This window comes from Hyperolius riggenbachi, chromosome 1 (genome assembly GCF_040937935.1).
Source record: "Hyperolius riggenbachi isolate aHypRig1 chromosome 1, aHypRig1.pri, whole genome shotgun sequence".
Lineage (NCBI taxonomy): Eukaryota > Metazoa > Chordata > Amphibia > Anura > Hyperoliidae > Hyperolius > Hyperolius riggenbachi.
Window position 1 is genome coordinate 346,759,398 of NC_090646.1, and position 22,254 is coordinate 346,781,651.

The 22,254-nt window shown below is 42.9% G+C and overlaps 1 protein-coding gene across 3 annotated transcripts in view; it reads right to left on the bottom strand.

The window, feature by feature from the left end:
* The window catches only part of BSG (basigin (Ok blood group)), a 56,129-nt gene that overhangs the window by 17,596 nt on the left and 16,279 nt on the right, over window positions 1-22,254 (bottom strand). For all 3 annotated transcript variants that reach the window (XM_068234062.1, XM_068234061.1, XM_068234060.1), the window contains exons 2-5: window positions 12,872-13,219; window positions 9,431-9,584; window positions 4,913-5,007; window positions 2,646-2,782 (exon numbers count right to left, since the gene is read on the bottom strand). In XM_068234062.1, coding sequence (XP_068090163.1) covers window positions 2,646-2,782; window positions 4,913-5,007; window positions 9,431-9,584; window positions 12,872-13,219 — 734 coding nt within the window. The remainder of the gene's footprint in view (window positions 1-2,645; window positions 2,783-4,912; window positions 5,008-9,430; window positions 9,585-12,871; window positions 13,220-22,254) is intronic.

The window sequence follows — 22,254 nt, forward strand, 5'->3', positions numbered from 1 at the left end:
GTTTAGTAGCCAAAAGGTAATGCTATAATTTACACTTAACATTTGTACTTTCTGAATGCAACAACTTCAATTTTAGAAAAGGCGGCGCTCAGCTTTGATGTTACTAGAAGATGATGTAAAATATGCATAAATAAGCCTTAATAAGCATTTTTAGTTAGTTAAAAGCATATAGGAATGTTTTTAAATAACGTACTTGCAAAAATGAGCACTCCTAACAAATATATATGTATCAAGGGGTAATTGATACTATATTGTTCACAATATGGGGTACTCAGCAAACCCTGTCTCATAAATGGGTACATGCTGTAATAACGTTGACAAGCACTGGTCTACAGTAGATAGATCTATATACACATTGTTTCTCCCAACTCTGTATTGCTGGCTTATGAGTCTTCTCAATTCAGGGAAGAAGGGCGTTCCTACATGCTCAAAACTGGTCAGCTGTTTACCAAGGCATAGTTCTGCCAAGTTACCTGGCAAAAAAAGTATGCACCTGTAATTTTTCTAATCACGTATTTTAATAGGAAAGGCATGTAAAGAAGAGGTACAGTTCAGTCTTTCAAGTCTCACATGAGGCTCAGTTGTACTGACTGGTCATAGAAATCTATGATCCTGAATAAAGGGCTTCAAGCTGTTGTAATGAAACAAGCATATATTTATCCATTCTTCATGCGAGAGGTGTTCCACTTCTACTGTAAGATGGCAAACCTTTATTCCAGTGCCTGGTGCTTTCACAAGCTCATTCCGGTGTATTGTTTAGGTAGCTATGTGCAGGAGGAAAGGCAGCCCTGCTAGATATCTGCCAGAAGTAGAACTACATTACCAAAGTAAACAGGTAGGTAGGTGGCTTTCCTCAGAGCCATCCTGTCCATGGGGTTAAAGGTGTGTGATCACTAGAATTGTTCACAGCTGGAGAAAGCTACTTTACTGTGAATTACTGCCAACAGTATTTTCAAACACCAAACAGCAGTTACTGACCACAAAACAAAAAAACACTGCCTGAAGTTTAAAGGGGCACTATGGCGAAAAATTATGTTTTACAGTCACTGTACTATGCATAGCTGTTTGTAGAGCATAGTAGTTAACATGTAGTGAGTCACAGGAGTTTTTTCTAAAAAACACTGACATCAGCATGTTATACATTTGCAGTCACGTCGGCAGAAGTACCTTTCCGACGCGACTCAGCCTGATCCATGTAGCTGTAGAAGGCATCTTTCCCTGTTGCTGTAATTGACTCCCCTCTCTGCAGCGCTGGAAGGTTTGTTCTAAATTTCAACTGCACGATCGTGCAGTTATACTGTTCCCCCATGCGCCATAAAGAGTAGCAGCTTTTCTGCTGTGTGGGGAGTGGAACGCACCCTCCCTCTCAGGTGGGACGCAACTGCGTGTGAGGAGGACTGTGGAGGAACGCATCATCATTACTGATGACGCTGCCCGGCAAGGACCCCTGTAGCGAAGCTGGCATAGAAACGGACACCTAATGTTGTCCGTTTCTATGGCTACCAGGCTTCGCTCTGAAGTGCGCAAGACAGAGCAGCGGCGGATTGTAGAGCAGACACAAGCGCTGTAGCTGTGTCCCACTAATTGTACAGTAGTAGTTATTGTTTTTTTTGTGGTGAATTTTTTTTTTTTACCCAATCGTTTCAGTATTTTTTTTCTAAAGCAAATTGCAGGTAGTTAATCATTTTTTTTTTTTTTTTAATTTATTTTTTTATTACTCTGCTAAATAACTACCTGTAATTTGCTTTAGAAAAAAAATACTGAAAAAACGATTGGGTAAAAAAAAAAAAACAATTCACCACAAAACAAACTACTGTACAATTAGCAGGACACAGCTACAGCGCTTGTGTCTGCTCTACAATCCGCTGCTGCTCTGTCTGCGCACTTCACAGAGCGAAGCCTGGTAGCCATAGAAACGGACATCAGGTGTCCGTTTCTATGCCAGCTTCGCTACAGGGGTCCTTGCCAGGCAGCGTCATCAGTAATGATGATGCGTTCCTCCACAGTCCTCCTCACACGCAGTTGCGTTCCACCTAAGAGGGAGGGTGCGTTCCACTCCCCGCACAGCAGAAAAGCTGCTACTCTTTATGGCGCATGGGGGAACAGTATAACTGCACGATCGTGCAGTTGAAATTTAGAACAAACCTTCCAGCGCTGCAGAGAGGGGAGTCAGTTACAGCAACAGGGAAAGATGCCTCCTACAACTACATGGATCAGGCTGAGTCGCGTCGGAAAGGTACTTCTGCCGACGTGACTGCAAATGTATAACATGCTGATGTCAGTGTTTTTTAGAAAAAACTCCTGTGACTCACTACATGTTAACTACTATGCTCTACAAACAGCTATGCATAGTACAGTGACTGTAAAACAATTTTTCACCATAGTGCCCCTTTAAAGCTACATATCCCCTTGACAAGCTAAGCTATTGCATGTTAGCCTAGTAACATGTGTTCAGATACCAGGTGGGTGTTTTACTACTTACAGCGTCTCCCTATCTCACAAGGTCATACACACTACAGCACAGCAGCCTTCAGGAATATGCAAGCCATGGAAATACCAGTGTGCAAAAACCGTTCACAAGCTACTGATTAACACAGCCAAAGAATCTGGAAAAAACGCAATTCGGAGCTTTTTTTTTTACATACCTGACCTGGATCTTTAGGTATTTTGTACCATGTCCATTGCTCAACATAGGGAAAGGAGTTGCTTTTACAGGTCAGCACACCTGTGTCTCCTTCATTACCATGTTCTGATTTCTTGTAGGCCACAACATGGGGTGACACTAAAAAGAGACATGCTTTATTAACAGAATATCATGAACATGCATTTATACTACAAGATGCGGTTGGGCTTATGCTTACATATTTTCCTCTAACCAAAAAGCAGGTTATAGCAGCCAATACAGTCCAATGAATCGCTAACAGCTGACCAATATTCAAAGATGACACTTTATATAAAACATATCAGAATTACCACAGTACACGTCTCGTAGAATACCCTTGTCTTGCAACGAGGAACTATTTCTCACATATTCCTCCTGCGCCAGATGAGGATGTAGGAAATGAAGCAAGGAAAGGTAAGAGGTTTGCTTACTTGTTATCAGACACTGAGGGATCCTGCATAGCATAGCAGCAAGAGCAGAATTACTACCCTTTACAGCCAGGAAAACCATTATATAGCCACTGTGCTGCTTACATTAGAAGATTTAACCCCTTAAGGACCAGGACTTTCTGCAGTGATCGGTGCTGCGTGGGCTCTCCAGCCTGCAGCATCGATCAGGATTGAGCCTTGGTGATCAGACTCCCCCCCCCCCCCTTTTTTTTTTCCCCACTAGGGAGATGTCCTGCTGGGGGGGTCTGATCGCCATTTGTGATCTGCGGGGTGGTTCTTCAAAGCCCCCCTCAGCAGCGTTTTCGCCCCTCCCTGCCTTCCCGTCCCTCCCTCTCCCTCCATGGGCTGCGCAGGACGGATATCCGTCCTGCGCATTGAAGGATAGGCTTCAGCAGCGCCGTATGATGTAAACAGCGGAGATTTCTTACCCGCGTGTTTACATTTTGCCGGCGAGCCGCGATCGGCGGCTCTCCGGCTGTTCACGGAGACACCCTCCGTGAACTGACATGGAAAGGCCGCTCGATCGAGCGGCCGTTTCCATGGTAACCCACTTAAAACCTGCTGACGCCTATGGGCGTTAAGTAGCCCAGCAGTATAGTGGAATGTCAAAGAATGTGGCCTCATAGTTGGTCCAGTGCTGGTCATCCTAGCCGTTAAACTGCCACGGACTTCTGCAGGCATTTGAAAATGCTCGCTACCATACGCAACGTAGGTCTTAAAGATGAGCTGTCAGCCATACCATCTCAGAAAAAAACAACACAGAGGAATACTTGCTCTACTTATACAACATATATGTTTTGCACTGTCCACATTTTTATTTGTGACTTTTATACAGTAAGAAAAAAAAAAATCTTAACTGTGGCTATTTTGAAGCCAATTCTGATGTAATTTCCTCCCTTACTATCCTCTGCCAGATTTGCCCGCGCTTCACTACTGAAAGTGCGTTGTCTCAGCATGGGAAATATTGGCCAGAGGGGAACAGTGGTGTGGGAGGGGAAAACAGGAGGGAAAGAGGCTTCAGCCAATCAGGCTGCATTAGTTAAGTCTGAGGGGGAAGTACAGAAGCAAAAAAGGACATCCCAGCATGCCCTGCAACTTCCTTTTCGTGTACCACATTTTGTGTGTACTAAATAAAAGTCAGGTAAACTGCAGAATGATCATTTATAAACAAGAAAAGTAATAGTGATTTTAACTTTTGGATTGCCTGGTTAGCGTCCTTATTACTTGTTTGCCAGATAAAAAAAAATAAAATTATTTTATGCCCGACCGTTACTCTTTAAGGCGTTTTCTCGGCAAACTAATTTCACCTGCCACCATCTTTAGTAATTTTGTTTCCCCATAATCCTTTGTCACGGAAATCTAAGGCATTTAGTGCAGATTTTTGGCCCAGTGACAACTTTTTACTTTACTTGAATGATGCAAATATTTCTAAGTTGATGCACAATTATGCAAATATTTCTGCAAACCTATGTAGCTTGAAAATGGATCAATCAAAAGCGTTCACTGCAAGATCTGATTAGTCCATTTACAGTTTAGATTTTTATAATTACCGTATTAACATAATTCTAGGTCATAATAATCGGCATCATTTTCAGTTATCTAAAATTTCAACTCCATGACAATTCCTACTCACTAAATGTAGCCTTTGGAATATGTATATTTGGGAACGATATTTAATACAATGCAAAACATAGCTGGCACTGGCATGTAGTTTACAAAAAATATGCTGGGGCAGTCTAAAGGTTAAAAGATTTGCTACGTTCATTTAAAAACATTTTTAAATATAAATTGTTCTGGGTACCTGTCACATTGATCATTGCGTCTACAGAGTTCACTCCAGAAGTCAAGAACTTGCAGGTGTACTGTCCAGAGGTGTCAGCACTAGTCTCAGTAATGCTAGGGAGAACACAAAATGATATTGTTAAACGCAAAGGGATCTTAAATCCTAAGTACAGGAGTAATTAATTGTTCCAACCAACCCTACTACCCCCCCCCCCCCCCCCCCATTCTAAAAGCTTTGGTGCATTTGACCCAGAGTAAAATGCATTATAAATTGCTTGGCACTTTTTCGTTAGCCGGGCGCATCCTCTAGGTGGCAATAGAACTCCAGCAGAGTTACATCTTTCCCTACTATCCATGCCGGCCTGGAGGGGGAATAGTAATTATCGCCTCCTAGAGGATGCGCCCGGCTAACGGATAAGTACCAATTGCTTTTCTTACGATGTTGCTGTCACTTAACCTGCCTGGCATTCTATTAAGATCGCCAGGCTGGTGACCGGACGGGTTTTTAATAAAAAAACAAAAAAAACAAAACTATTTCATGCAGCCAACTGAAAGTTGGCTGCATGAAAGCCCACTAGAGGGCGCTCCTAATCTGTATTTCCGATTGCCTCCGGCGATCAGAACTAACAAGAAGGGCCGCGATGAGCGGCCCTTCTTGTTTTGCTTTCCACGTCGCCATGGCGACGAGCGGAGTGACGTCATGGACGTCAGCCGACGTCAGCCACCTCCGATCCAGCCCTTAGCGCTGGCCGGAACGGTTTGGTCCGGCTGCGCTGGGCTCGAGCAGCTGGGGGGGGACCCTCTTTCGCCGCTGCGGCGGCGATCAGGTAGCACACGCGGCTGGCAAAGTGCTCCTTTTTATTTGGAGTAAATCGGCCCAGCAGGGCCTGAGCGACACCCTCCGGCATCTCTGGACGAGCTTAGAACGCTCCGGAGGTTAAAGAGAACCCGAGGTGGGTTCTAAGAATCCTAATAGTAGACAGAGGCTGGCTGTGCTTATAATCACCAGCCTCTGTTGCTATATATCGTCCCTCCAGGGCCCCCCTGCGTTCTGCTCTGCCCCTCCCATAAATCACAGCCGTGCTGTCGACACGCAGCGTGTCACCAGCCGACTGTTTACAATTGCCCATCAGTCTCTGCCGCTCCCCTGCCACCTCCATAACTCCGGAGCTATGGAGGAGGCGGGGGAGCGGTGGAGATTTACAGTTACATTATTAAACGGGCAATATGGCTTGGTTTTAGCAGACGTTAAAGGGTACTTAAAGGATAACTGTAGTGAGGGGTATGGAGGCCACCATATTTATTTCATTTTAAACCATACCAGTTGCCTGACAGTCCTGTTGGTCTATTTGGCTGCAGTAGTGTCTGAATAACACCAGAAATAAGCATGCAGCTAATCCAGTCAGGTCTGACAAGGTCAGAAACACCTGATCTGCTGCATGCTTGTTCAGGGTTTATGGCTAAAAGTATTAGTGGCAGAGGATCAGCAGGACATCCATGCAACTTGTATTGCTTAAAAGGAAATAAATATGGAAGCCTCCATATCCTTTTTGCTACAGGGTATGTAAAACCTCAGTCACCTGAACTGGATTGTATCTATTCAGGAATACTCCCTGAACAGGGGTATAGAACTGGCTGCACTTTTGGGTGATTGTTACAGTATTCCCCCAGAGTGGGAGGCCTCCCCATCCACTTAGTATAAGCAGCTAAGCGAAAAGCTGTGCATGCTTGAATGGGTTTTGCTGGGTAGTCTAGAGATAATAGTCAAGTTTGTACGTAGCTTAAGAATCTGAAGATGAAGTGATTAAAGTCCAAAGCTCAAAAATCTGAAAGGCTAGCAAATACCAGCAAGCATACAAGCTACCCCTTATTTAATTCTATAAAACAGACAAACCCTCTTATACACACACACTAAAGAACTGCTTAGCTAAGAGTCTAACGCAAGAAGCAGGGTGGTTTGCTGGCACATCTACATCTGAAAGGGCTCAGTGTTAACTTGTCAGCATGACATTGATGTAAATGTGTACAGAAGATGACTGCACAAATACAAAAAATGTCCCCATGCCTGACATGAAACACTTTTATTCCACAACAGAATGAAGCAAATTTACAAACACAAGGCTCAGATAGTAATACTGGGGGCACTTGGGTGCAGATTTCACCTCTCTATAATTGGGTACACAGAGATTTTCTGGCCGATTTACTGTCAGATCGATTATTTCCAACATGTTCGATTTGCTTTTCGATCGTTTTCCGAGCAGTTTCCGATCGATTTCCGTGCACTTTAATAGGAAAATCGGAAAATGCTCGGAAAATGATCGAAAAGCAAATCGAACATGTTGGAAATAATCGATCTGACAGTAAATCGGCCAGAAAATCTCATAGTGTGTACCCAGCATAACCTGAAAGCAAGCCGTTGAACTCTGCTTATCATAAAATATGAGATCTGTGGATAAGTCAAGCAGCTCTCACTAACTGGTGAACTAACTAGAGGCTTTGATTAGCTACACTCAACTCTCTCCCTGAGGTGGTAGAGGCTTGCACGTTTTCTCCTCACACATCTCACCAGGGTGACAAGAGTGGAAAGGTTAAAAAAGTATGACAGCACTAAGCAGTCATGTGATCAATGTAGATGGGGTCATTTACAAGAGTATGCGGGTAAGCAGAAGCTGCAAAACTCAGTGTGTGTTCAAATACAAGGATGGGATGGCTAATTTACACTATGTACAATGCAGTAGACAGTTTGATACACTAGAGCAGGGTTTCCCAACCCTGTCCTCAAGTATCCACAACAGTGCATGTTGCTGGTGGTACTTGGAAACAAGATTGGGAAGCCCTGCACTAAAGCATAAGACGTTGCATATAAAGCAAAGTCTGACTTTTACACTAACACATTGCGCTTTTGTGCATTGTGAGAATGCACTGTTACACACATGCATTTCTACAGTCAGTGTAATTAAAGGTGCCAGTGTGAAAACATGTGGTGCCGTTTCACTATTTAATAATTTCAGGCAATTATAAAAAACAGAGGAAGTTTTATAGTCCACTGCATTAGCAAAGCCAACAGTTCAGGCGCACCAGTTCAAGTAATAGTGCCAGCTGGCTTATGCACTCTTCCATAGACCATCAGGGATCAATGTTAATGATAGTCAATGTACCTCAGAGGACTGCCAGACACTCTGCTATTTCCTGCATGCTCTGCATTGGAATTCAATTGACTGTTTTGTAGGCTGTCCCCCACAATATCTTAACTGTGAGGAGAATTTCTCCCTTCACACAGAAAAATCAAGCTGCATAGCATTTGTATAAACCTGCACCAGCACACAATTTAGACCACATTGAGCATTCAAGCTTTAGAAGGGGCTATAGACATAAAAGCAGTTGAAGAAGTATGCACAATCAGACCACTCTTCCTATTCCATGGCCTGACTGCTTCATAAACTGAACTACTCTGCTCACCATTCGTACCATAAAGTGGGGAAAGTGAATTACAGCTATATCTAGTCCTCTTTTATATATTTTATCTCCGGGTAAGGGTCTTCATTGCAAAGCTTATTTTTATACATTGCCTTTAAAGAGCTCCTAAATCTGCCACATACTAAACCACCAGCATCCACTGGCAAAGTAGTCTAGGTGAACAAACAAGCGGCAAAATATTATGTCACACAAATCTCTGAGGTATTTGCAGGCAGGGCTGGATTTAGGCCAAGGCCACCTAGTCCGTGGCCTAGGGCACCACAGGAGCAAGGGAACCAAAGCAGCAGGCTAAACTGCTGCAGCATTTGCAAGCTTGCATATACTGCAATGCAGGGAGATCAGGCAAGCCCTGTCCAAGGTACTCTGCTGCTAGCCGCCTGTGCAGCAGCCACCTTGCTCTCTGTGCATGTTTGTGGCCAGCGGCTATGGACTTGGGCAGCATTGGAGATTGAAAGGAAGAGGAAGCTTCTGCACTGGAGACTAGCTGATGGCTGCTGCGGTGTGAATGTGAGCTGGCTACCTATACTTAAAGGGGGGTGGGAAAAGGAGGGATTAAGGGAGTCATCTGTCATCAGGCTTCCTATACCAGAGGGGAGGGGTCACCCGGCTACCTATACTGGAGGGAAAGAGGGGAGGGGTCATCTGGCTACCTATACTGGAGGTATAGAAGGAAGTACTCCTGAACTGAGAGGGATATGAAGACTACCATATTTATTTCCTTTTAAACAATACCAGTTGCCTGGCATCCTGCTGATCTATGTGCCATCAGTAGTGTCTGACACACCTGAAACAAGCATATGGCTAATCTAGTCAGACTTCAGTCAGGAACACCAGGGACATAGATCAATGGATATTGGAACCAGTATTACTAAACATAAGCTGCTTTGAGATAATTTTCTGTGTAAAATATCGGAATCACATCAAGGCTACAAGACAGTAAAATATCCTAGGTTAAACAAATTAAATTCATGCTTCCTATTTAACAACATGTCCTCACTGGCCACATTTCTTTTTTGAGTAGGCACTCGCACAAATTTGTCTGATGTAATAGAATACTTACTTATGAACAGTAATCTGGGAAGTTTCTTTATCTTCTTGGACTACCTTAGTCCCCTTAAGCCACTGTCGACCAGCAATGGGAAAAGTAGGGTCTGTCAAATTGCAGGTGAGCAACTCTTCAGCACTTCCATCTGCTATTGCTATAATAACTGGATCTGTGAAAACAAACGCATGCAGTCAGAATCCCTGGAGAAACTTAGGTCTCCACTCAAACTGGATGGAATGCATCGGTACTAAAGGAAACCTGCTGAGAGAGAGATGGATATATTTGCAGCAATTCCAAACCGTGGCCAGGAAATATTAACGGTCTATAAAACTGATCCTCTGGCCGTAGCGAATCCATAACCCAAAACAAAGTATTCTAACTACATCTTTTTCATGACCTGAAGTAGATAACACTGAAGTGTAAAATAAAACTACCATCAGGTAGTGGTGCCTCTTAAATATCCGTCCTACAAGCACTTTCAACAAAGTCCATGTGACCCATGTCTGTTTTACCATGTAACCAGCCATAAGTAGGAGTTCAGAATTTACTAGTTTTCATGACGGACTTATTCTACTGAGTCCTACAAAGCCACATCAAGACTACAGGTCATTCTGCTCAACGCAGCGAAAAATTATCTGCTGAAGGTGGCCACACCATACAATTGTTTTCACCAGTTCAACAATTCCGATCGATTCTGAAAAATCAAGAGCTTTTTTTTGTTTTCGAGCGACACATCCGATAGAATTTCCAGTTTTCTCAGATTTTTGGAGATTGGACATGTTGGAAATTTCAGATCAACTTTATCAAGAATTGTATGGTGTGTGATGGATTGTCAATGTACAGTGCCAATCATTTTTTTCCAAGCTTTCAATTTTATTCATGATTGGGGAAAAAAATAGGTGTGTGGTACATTGGTCAGATTTTTGAATTGTTACAGTCAGAAAAATTGATTGCTATTCTTCAATTGAAAAAAAATAAAAAAATAAATAAATAAAAAAAAAAAAATGGTATGGTGTGTGGCCACCTTTATGCGTAGGGCACACCAAAATTGCAATCACTAGCGCTCAGTGAACTGCAATTTCACAAAGTGATTTCTCAGTTCAATTTCTGAGGGCTCAGCCATACTATAAGCGCTTTGTGATTGGATTAGCGTAATGAAAAAAATCACCACAGACTCATACGTGAAAAATTGCGATGATTTTTACAGCAATTTTAATGAAAGTGAATGGGAGCGTTTTTTAAAGAGCGCTCAGAAAGCGTTAATCACAAGCGCTCAGAAAAGTGCTTATAGTGTGGCTGAGCCCTGAATGAATTAGCGTTTTTGCACATTCATTTATGTTGAATTGCACAAAAAAAGTGCTACAATCAGCGTGTTTGCAATTTAAAAAAAAAAAAGTCACACGCTGCGGTGGTAGCAACCTCAGTGTTACGTTAGCCAACTGCTTTTCAAAGCAAAGCGCTCTTGGTGTGCACTAGCCCTACTACACACGTTTCCTGAAAGATAGGATCTCAATGCAGTTGAAGTGTCGCATTGCACTTTACCAAGCATACAGTCCACATACATATGCTTACATTGCAACAATTTGCACTGCAAGAAATTCCATCTGAATCACATGCAGTAAACACGCTAATGTGTAGGTGCCATTAAATTATAACTGCATTCACTGCAATGGATGTAGTGTGAGAAAGACCTGAAGGGTTCATACTTGTGGCATGCAGGCAATGTGCATGTCATTTGCCAGCACATCATGCACATTAGTCTATCACAACATGTGCAATTTGGCACAAGGGACTGTAAATGAGAAACGTGCACAGTGTGTGAAAACAAATTTTTGTTTAACGACATGAGACGATCGCAACTGTCATGCTAGATCACTGACATCTGTGTACATTTCACAGTGGTTTTAACTGCAGAAATGATAGTTTGTGTTATAGTTTCTCTAACTGAGAAGTTGGACTGGTGAACGATCGTTGTCAGTGCTCATCGATCTTCACATGGGTACTTGACTTGAGGGTCCGTTTCCACTACAGCAAATCTGCATGCAGATTCGCATAACCCATTAAAAATAATGGGACTGTTTTCACTTGTGCGGATCCTGTGCAGTTTGTCGTGCAGGAAAAATCTGCACGGCAGAACCATCAGAATTTGCACGCGAATCGTCGGTAATGTAACTAAATAGGAAAACCGTAAGTGTATTAGTGTTGCAGTTTTCCCGTCGTTTCAGCGTGCGTTTTCGCTGAAAAACCCATGTCAATGCTTTCCGGCATTGACATGGTTAAAATCACGTTGTGAAAACCGCGAGCGATTCCGTGTGAAAATCTGCATAGAAGCTGCAACGAAACCGCAAACACGTGGATTCGTTGCCGCGATTTTCCAGCAGAAATCGCGTTGCAGTAGTGGAAACGTACCCTGAGGCAAAAACATTTTTGGGTGATTTGCTGGCTAACAATTGCCACGCTGAACCACAAACTAATCAGCTGAGTAAGAGAATCAGAATGATCTGAGCTTTGTCGGAGGGATGGACTAGGTCTATTAAATACACTCAGACAGGCTGGTTAGCTTCATAAAATGTAGTGGACCATTAGCTAATACTATCCACAGCACATCCTATGCCAGTACATTTACTTTAGGATGAATGTGCATATTTCTATAGAGGTCTTGTCAATTTCTAATAAATACCGGTACTTCTGAAGTTACAAAAAATAAATAAGGTCTACAGAGTCAAGATAGAGAGAGGGAAAAAAAACATTATGCATGGACCCCCTACAGTGCATCCTTCAATTATTAAACGCAGCACTGTTAATAGGTTACAGCATCAAAATACATTGCTTTTGTAACTGGTTGCTAAACACACAAACTAGTAGGTATTGCTTACTGAGGATAAACCAGGGACACCTAACGCAAGGTTACAAGGGCAACTAGGCCACTTTCCAAAGGATGAAGAGGGGAAGGAGGGGTTGTTGACACAAAGCTAAAACTAAAGCAGCGGAAGACATGCACATTTCTGAAATTGCAAGCAGAGGATATCAGCGCATCACGATGCTGGATTCCCAAGTGTACAGTTCCATGTTGGAGTCCTTGTTGCACAACGGGTCAGACGTATCCACTTTTGCATCTTTTGAACTAGGAATAAAAACATTCTGACAGACTCATTGTTACTTTCTTTTGAACCTAGGGGATCACTAAACAGGAAAGGGAAAGGCTTTACGAGAAGGAAGACAATGTACCATTTCATGTATGAAAAATAATTAATCCTCACAAAAGGAAAGAAGATGGATCACACTGGGGGACTGGTGACTGGTCCGGCACTAGGGAAAAACTGGCCAAAACACCAATGCCAAGCACCAGCAGGGAAGTTTCTAAACTAGGATTCTAGTAGGAAGAATTGTGGACACGAAGGGAGCAGGTCTTTAGGATTTTCACAGGAAAACTTCACCAATTAGTGGCTCACTCACGATCTAGGACAATAACATTGGCTTGGGAACGAATCCACTTGATGCGTGGAGTCTTTGTTAAATGGTTACGATCTGGATCATTGCTGGCACGGCATTCATAGGTCCCAGAGTCTTCTGGAGCGAGGTTGAAAAGATAAAGCGTGCTTGTTGCATGGAAGACATAGGTTGTGTTCATCTGCACACGTTCTTCACGGGCTCCATCCCACAGCTGTGAGAAGCTTTCATTATTATAGTCGGCCTCAAACCACCACTGTATTTCAGGTATGGGGCGACCAATGGCTTCACAGTGCAGCTCCACAGATTCTCCTGATAGTCTGACCTCTGAGAATGGAGACTTTATGAACCCAGCTGTGGGGCATGGGTGGAAAGTTAAAAGAAAGAGAGAATGTTATGTTTAAACAGTAACCGTACTTGGTCCAAATACTGGAAACTTCACAGTCCTAAACTTGCCATTTGGTCAAAACAGTTTAGCACTGTAGTTGCTGGGTGGGCGATTCTGTGGCAACTCAATACTATATACTTTCATACTGTTAACTAGTTAAGAGAAATCTCCATGACTAATCACTACTGCACACAACATTAATGAGATTATTAAATATCAAAGCTTTATTATCTAAAAAAGTAGGCATTTAATTTTAAGCTTCCAAATTAAAGGATTTGCCGGTACACTGATAAAAATGATACAGGTTACAAATGAGTACATTGTGGAGCCTTGAGATTCTGCGTCAAACATGTGCTTTTTAGTGAGAGAGAACTGCATTTTGTGCCCACACACTGTTCAGCACATTGGAGCAGATTAATAAAGGAAAAAGGCACAGTGATGATGCCAGGTTATGCGGAGCACAGATATCTGAGATTACGTTCTTCCAATTTACCCTGCAATGCCTGTACAGATACTCAAGCCAGGGGCAGGCTGAGACAGGTGAGCATGCATGTATTTCCTACAGGGTTCAAATGCAGAGAAATACCCGCATAATGATGACTGACTGAGGAAAAGAACACATCCACAAGCATAGGCTATCACATGATCTGACCATAAACTACCATGTCATTTAAAGAGACACTGAAGTGAAAAAAATTATGATAATGAATTGGTTGCATAGTACAGCTAAGAAATAAAGCATTAGAAGAAGAGACACAAGTCTAATATTTGTTTCCAGTACAGGAAGAGTTAAAGCGGAATGAAACCCAGCATTTCTACTTTGCTCAGATTATTTACAGCATAATATATACAACCAGCATTTTTTTTTACGAGAACTGCATTCAAAGGGTTAACACAGGCTTTAGAAGCTTCCCTTCCAGCAGAGCTGGCCGCTTCCAGACTTTACATAATTTTATCTTGTGTTTAATTGTATCAAGTGAGAAATGTAAACAGAGCCTTCTCTCACACTGCAGGGTCCCCTGAACAAAGGCAGACAAGCATAAATGCTTTCTGATTAAGTTAGAGGATGAATAAAGCAGTTATAAATAAAATGCAAAGTCAGCTCTCAGAGTAAATAACCGTAAGTGTACTTTAGGAACATATAATTTCTAATTGAATTATACTTATGCACAAAAGCAAATATGCTAACCGTATGGCAAATAAAAAGTAGGAAAACATGTTTTTATTGATTATCTCAGGGTTTTATATCGCTTTAAGAAACTCCAGTTATCTATGCAAATAGCCATTGAGCTCAAGTCACAGACAGCTCTGACTTCTGATGGTTTTTATCTCAACTGTATTGTTTCTTTCTTTTGCAGAGAACAGTTCAGGACAGGTCAAACGTTCACTGCCTGTGAAGATCATTCTGATTCTCTTACTCAGCTGTGAAAACTGAAAATAAAAATGAGAATTTTGCTACCAATGTTCTAGTAATTATCCATACTACACAACCAATTCATTATATCATAATTTTTTTTTCGCTTCAGTGTCTCTTTAATATCAAGTCTGTAGAAGTTAAGGGAAGATAACCCATGAACCTTCCTGGCGGTAACCCCGCCAGGAAGGTTCATGTCGCTGACGTCATCCCACGTCGCTGACGTCATCCCGCCCCGTCGACATGGCGACGGGGGAAGCCCTCCAGGAAATCCCGATTTCCTGATCTAAGCGGGCGGGGGATGCCGCTGAGCAGCGGCTATCATGTAGCGAGCCCTGGGCTCGCTACATGATTTAAAAAAACAAAACAAAAAAAAGCTGCTGTGCTGCCTCCTGGCGGAAATAATTAGACCGCCAGGAGGGTTAAGAAGGCTAGAAAACTGCCCGTCATTGCTGTTCCACCATCAATTTTAATTCAGAGGGAGGAGGATAGAAAAATAAATAAATAATATGGCAAATGTATATAACAGCACAGCTAAGCATATTGCACGGATTCTGACTTTACAAAAGCCTTTATACAATTTAGGCACAAAACGTTAATGTTAACTGTTCTTTGTGAGCTAATTGGGCACACACAGCTAAATCGGATATGGAACAACTAACAAGATTATAGTACATAAAACATCACAAGACATTGTGAGAATATTTACTTCAGCAAGACATTGTGAGAATATTTACTTCAGCATTTCCTTTTTAGTAAAAACAGACAATGATTAACCTCAGGGTTTTTAACTTCTGCGAGCGGCATTTGGAAAACCTCTGACTGCCTGCCGGTCCCTCCTTTCTATTACTCAGCATTTCCAAATGACAATTGAGCAATATTTTCCATCACATCAGAAGGGAAACTATATACAGTATCCAAAATATAGTAAAATGTGGCAAGGACCAGCTTTCCCTTATTCTGAAAATGAACCTTCCTCTGCACACAAAGAATATATTTACTCGGGATTCAATACTATTCTGGCAGCAATGTAGACTTTTTATATAAAAGAGAGCTAGCAGAGTTTAGGTGCCCGTAAACCACTTTAATAGCATGAGAGCCAAGAGACTGAGTCATCTATGACTAGGCAGTAACTGGACATGTTTAGGATTAACATGACAGCATTACGTGCATCCAATATACAGAAGCACTTATTACTGTGCACAGACATGAAAATAAATTCATGAGATCAGGCAACAAATGTTCCATTTTCAAAGTACAAAGCTGAAAGGTTATCAAATGTTGGCAGCCAGGCAGGAACAGTAAAAAAAAGCCTGCCACATCTTTACTACACACAAGCATTACATTTAAGTCAAAGCAAATGCTGGAATAAAATTTGAATGAAAGGACCTGCATAACATACAGTATAAGCTGATCACTTTTGCACGAAATTAGTGGGGGTGGACAAATATAAAATTCAGGAGCTAGTGGAGGTTTCTTGTGAAACCAGTTCTACTCAAGACACTAAATAACCTCAAGTTAGGTAACAGCTGAAATGTTTGGGCTTATTGGTTACCTGGGTGCTGGGGTTCACCCACCCCTTGAGTAAACAGCAATGCATCTTGCTAGGGCTGAGACACTACAAAATTGTAACTGTTGGCATTGTAGATGAGTGGTCATTTCACATTGTGTCCAGACAATATTACATCACAATGCCATGAAGTTACTGGTATATTCTTATGGTGCTTTCACATTGGGTGCAGTGTACACCATGCGATGTGTTTATTAGGCAAGGTGCGCATTTACAGCAGCTGTTATGCATACTTTCATCTTACTGTATAGGGAGTTTTTGGCACCATTGCAAAGGTATCACAACACAACATGAAAGGTGTTGGTATCCAAATTCGAGACCCTGTGTTTGGAAACCCGAATAATGCCAAACATCGAGTTTCAGCACCCAAGCTAGTGAGTGGACAGGGTTACGGGAAGGTCACTCACGTGCAGTTCACACCGCTAGTCACTCGGGAGCGGAAATGCAGCGTTTGGCATAATTCAGGTTTCTGAATGCAGGACCCGGAATTTGGATACCAACACTAGTGAAAGGACACTTTGGCATACTCTGTACAAAACAGATTTGATAAAACCACACGGGCCCCTATTCAATGAATTTTCTCCTAAATAAAATGCCTTTTAAGCCACTAGGGAGCAAGAAAATCTATAAAATATTTAGATATTGCCTTTTCTCCCCTACTTTTTGGTAGTTTGCAAAGTGCTGAAAAATTGAGATGAAAAGAATAATTTATGAAGAGAAAAAAAAAAAAAAAAAAAGGAAAGGTGATTTGAAAAAAAGGGCCAATGAATCTTAAGGCTTGTACACGTGCTAGAAAAACAAAACCAAACAGACAAGATGTTCATTCTGCGAGGTGTCAGTCAAGAATCTATTGTGTGTACAGGCGTCCCACACAGGGCTGTGGAGTTGAGGAGTCGGAGGTTTAATAAACTGAGGAGTTGGATGATTTTTGTACCAAATCCGTAGCCCTGGTAAGTATTAGACTAAGGAGTCGAGGAGTCTGAGCTATTTTGGGTACCTGGAGTCGGAGTCAGTGGTTTCATAAAGTCAGAGTTGGATGACTTTTGTACCGACTCCACAACCCTGGTCCCACAACCTTGTTTACAGGTCCAACATACCAGATTGCTAAGCAACGACAACACAATAAGAGCAGTGTTTGTGCTTTCACTGCCCGAAGGAAAATATCTTGCTCACTTAAGGCTCTCATCAATGTATGATCATATTATTTATTGATAAACCTCAGTTTTCATCCAATCAAGCAGGTAAAATATCCTGAGATCTGTACTGCTGAGTTGGGCAGAGTGACAAGCAGGTAACAATCCGTTTAATGCTACGTACACACATTCAAAGTCGACTGAAGTAGCCAATAATCAGGCGTGTGTACAGTAGCCCTAGGGAATCTGTCCTGATCCATGACATTAGTCACAGGTGTGTACTAAGGTCTATTTGTGGAGAAGCCAATTAACTGGTTTTCAAACGAGGGAGTAAATTAGAAGGCCCAGAGGGAACCCACACAGGCACATGGAGACTAGACAAACTACATTCAGATCCTGTCCTGGCCCAAAATTGAACCATGGACCCATTGCAGCAACAGCTGGTCCCTAGAACCAGTGCTGCTCGGATACCCCTTTTCAAAATCCGGATCAGATACTCAGATATCCGATCCGGGTCGGATATCAGATTTCAAAGTTTTCCAATCCGAAGCGGATATCCGACCCTAGTATCCGGCATATCCGGGCAAATTCGGATATCCGGATAGAAAAGCCAGAAGTGGCCTTTAAAAACTTTTTTTTAGGGTATATGAGGCATGTAGCATCATTTTATAAAGGGGAGCACTAATTGATGTGGGGGCTTAAAATCCCTTCTTCCCCCCAAAAAAATGGCTGTCAATTAACATTAGGCCTAGGTTCCAGACAGCGGTCGTGCAGCCCACATTGTGTCCAAAGTCCAACTGGGACATGACAATTTTCAGCCAAGAAACTCTAAAAATTACACAGCAATTGTGTTTTGGGTTAAATATAGGTGGTATCAGTGGCCTGTGGCACCCTGGCCTGGCAGTGGGAGCTGCACAGGCAGCAAGAGCAGGGCAATGCAGCAGGTGTAATGTGTGCCAGGAGCATGCCGGACGTGACAAGTGCCACGTGACAGTCAGACAGCAGAGGAGAAGACACTACTGCACACTAACTGTCACACTGCCACTGCTCACAGCACAGCAGTTCTGTAGAAAGCTAACACAGTAGTACTACTATAACTACTAGCAATGACTGCAGTACAACAGTACTAACTACACAATAACAGTAATCCTATCCCCTAATCCCTAACCTAACCCTAAGGCTAATAGCTGGCCAGCAGGCAGCAGCTGGCCTGGTCTGTACACACACACACACACACACACACACACACACGATTTAACAATAGTTTAGTGATAGTGAAGGGATTAATCACTGAACAGCTTTCGGTTTATCACTGCTAGGCCAGCAGCACTGGAGCACACACTGTCATACGACATCAATCAAGCTACCGTATATACTCGCATACAAGCCGAATTTTTGACCCCCAAAAGTTGGGGGGTCGGCTTGTATGCGAGTCTTCCCTGGTGGTCTAGTGGTGGGTGGTCCGCGCCCCGCTTCCCCCCCCCCCCCCCCCCCGCGGACGCCGCTGCTATTACCTGCTTAGGCAGCGGCCGCTTCCTAATCCACGTTCCTCTTCTGAACTTTCAGCGTGTATCACAGCAGCGTGCCCGGCGCTGCTGCTGTGACGATGCAGGGGGCAGGAAAGAGCGGCTCCCTTGGTAACGGCGTTACAGATCGCCGCTATAGGGAGCCGCGCTCTTTCCTGCACTCTGCATCGTCACAGCAGCAGCGCCAGGCGCGCTGCTGTGATACACACTGAAAGTTCGGAAGAGGAACGCGGATTAGGAAGCGGCCGCTGCCTAAGCAGGTAATAGCAGCGGCGGCCGCGGGGGGAGCGGGGAGCACTACCTACCTATGCTGGGCACTATACTGGCTAAACTGGGCACTATACTAGCTAAACTGAGGCACTACCTACCCATACTGGGCGCTATACTGGGCACTATACTGGCTATACTGGGCACTATACTGGCTATACTGGGCACTATACTGGCTATACTGGGCACTATACTGGCTATACTGGGCACTATACTAGCTATACTGGGCACTATACTGGCTATACTGGGCACTATACTAGCTATACTGGGCACTATACTAGCTATACTGGGCACTATACTAGCTATACTGGGCACTATACTAGCTATACTGGGCACTATACTAGCTATACTGGGCACTATACTAGCTATACTGGGCACTATACTAGCTATACTGGGCACTATACTAGCTATACTGGGCACTATACTAGCTATACTGGGCACTATACTAGCTATACTGGGCACTATACTAGCTATACTGGGCACTACCTACCTATACTGGGCACTACCTACCTATACTGGGCACTACCTACCTATACTGGGCACTACCTACCTATACTGGGCACTATACTAGCTATACTGGGACACACTGGGGGGCTGCACCAATCCAGCATTTCCTACCCCCGGCTTATATGGGGGTCAATCATTTTTCCCTGGTTTTTCAGGGAAAAGTTGGGGGGGTCGGCTTATATGCGGGTCGGCTTATATGCGAGTATATACGGGTAATTAACGATTTAACAATAGTGTAGTGATAGTAGTGAAGGGGTTAATCACTGAATAGCTTTAGGTTTATAACTGTGTACAGCCCTTGCTAGCCCACCAGCACTGGAGCATGTCTCTCAGTGAGCATTCAGCAAGCTAAGACGATATGTCTCATGGCAGCCGCCCTCATTGTACAGGGGGGCTGGCCAGTGTTCCTTTCTGTGATTTGGGTGCCTCTGATTGGCTCCAGGATGTTATCTCCTTAGTTACGGTATTCCAGATAGCCGCGTTATGTGCCCAAATATCCGCAGATAGCTAGGCGGATTTTTAAAAAAATCTGGAATCCGAATCGGATAGTGGAAAAAAGTTTGTATATCCGGGTTATCCGGAATCCTGATGAGCAGCCCTGCCTAGAACCTCGCAGCATACCTCCTGTACATCACAATTTCTTCAACAGTATATTATGACACTAGTGGCAACTATTAGTTATATTGTAAAGATTTAGCAGTCATATGACCAGGAGTCTTGGCAGGTTTTTTTAAATGGAGAGCTGCCCTGATTGGGGACTAATGAGGAAGAGGTCAGGCGAGCAGCTCTACATCACCTACAATTACGCAGCCAATTCACATTAAAGTGAACCTGAACATAGTAAAAGTATTTTAAAAAAACAACAACACATGAGGTACCTGCAAATGTTTAGATGCTTAACTTGCAGTCAATTCCTCTCAGAAGCTCATCATTTTCTTCTAACAATGATTCCTCCCAGTTCTGACTAGATCTAATCATACTTATCTCTCCAGAAGCTCAAAGCCATAGGGTACTTCTCCACAACATCATCTATTGGCAGTTTTAAATGAAAGGGTGACTGATGTGCAAGGTAATGTCCATTTTCCCTATAGCTCAAGTGGGCAATATTACAGGTTGTGTATAATGAACATAGGCGCCAAAAGTATAAAATTAGATGAAATGAGCTTAAAAACCAATTTAATTGGAAAAAATGGAGTAAGTGGTGGTCTTACCTCCCTCAAGCAGAGGCGCTTAACTTGAATCCTTGTGCAGATCGCTTGATACTCCCTGTATTGCCTGATGAAGCGGGATTGAGTCTGCAAAACGCGTTGCAATTGTTTGGGAGATTCTAATGTGTTTGTATGAATCGCAGTCGTTGTGTCTGCTTGAGGGAGGTAAGACCACAACTTCCTCCATTTTTTTCCAATTAAGTTGGTTTTTAAGCTCATTTAATCTAATTTTATACTTTTGGCGCCTCTGTTCATTATATAGAATTTCGAGTCTACCCTTGGTGGAGGGTTGCTACCCTTTTTCATGTCTACAGAGAGAGACTTCTTAATCCTGAGTGGGGTCAGGACAATCTCCCCACCTGCCTTTACAGTGGTTACCAGCTGGTGACCCTGACTTGTGAGTATCTAGCAATACAAATTTATTGCCACCTTATCCAGTATGTTTTACACTATTGGGGCTCTTGGTGTTCCCTGTTTTTATCTCTTTGCAATATTACAGGTTAACTGAGTACGGACCAGAAAGCTGCTACAAGGCCATTTTTAAAATTAAGGTTGGAGAATTCCATTGAATACCGTGGAAAAACAGGATGCAGGAGAGGAGACGAGAAATTGTGTACTAGAATGGGGATTTCTTGTGTATGGGGGTTATGGCAGCCTCAGCAGTGGTGGGGGTAAAAAAATTATTCCAACAGGGAAACAGTAATAGCCACAGCATGCACATACAGGCTGGAAGGTTTCTAATTCTGAATTGCAAACAGGTCAAACTATACAAATCTCAAAGTTGAAATATTCTTCAAGCAACCATGTGTAGTAGACATTTCTAAACCATCAGCTGTTGACCTTTACGTCTGCTAAAAAAGATCACACCCTTGACCTTAGCAAAGATACAAGCCTCTAAATTGAGAAATGGGACACTCCAAAGAAGAGGCTGAAAATACACTTGCTGCTCCTGATAATGATTCCCTTCCAAGCAGTTAGGTTATGTGTGCTACAATGTACAGTTCACCCATGTGCATGTAGCCCATTAGCTGGTTAGCTGGAGGCCACAAACAGGATGCTAGAGCGCAGAGTAGGCACCACATCAGCTACATTTCTTATCGGATAATTATTTACTGTCTACGAATTCCACCATGTGCATTCAGTTAGTAGAAAAACAGGTCAAGCAGTTATCATGGGCTGTGTTTCATAGCAGCTAACAGAGCAAGCAGTGTGTCCGGCTGCATTACAGCAATCTCTGCAATCACATTGCAGTGGCTTATTTAAGACAGACGTTTTGAATAAGGACAATAATTGGTAACTGTATAATTCTCTACTTATTTATTGTCACATTTACAAGCCTCATCAGTTTGTCCGGTTTCCCTGAGGCAGATCTGAAA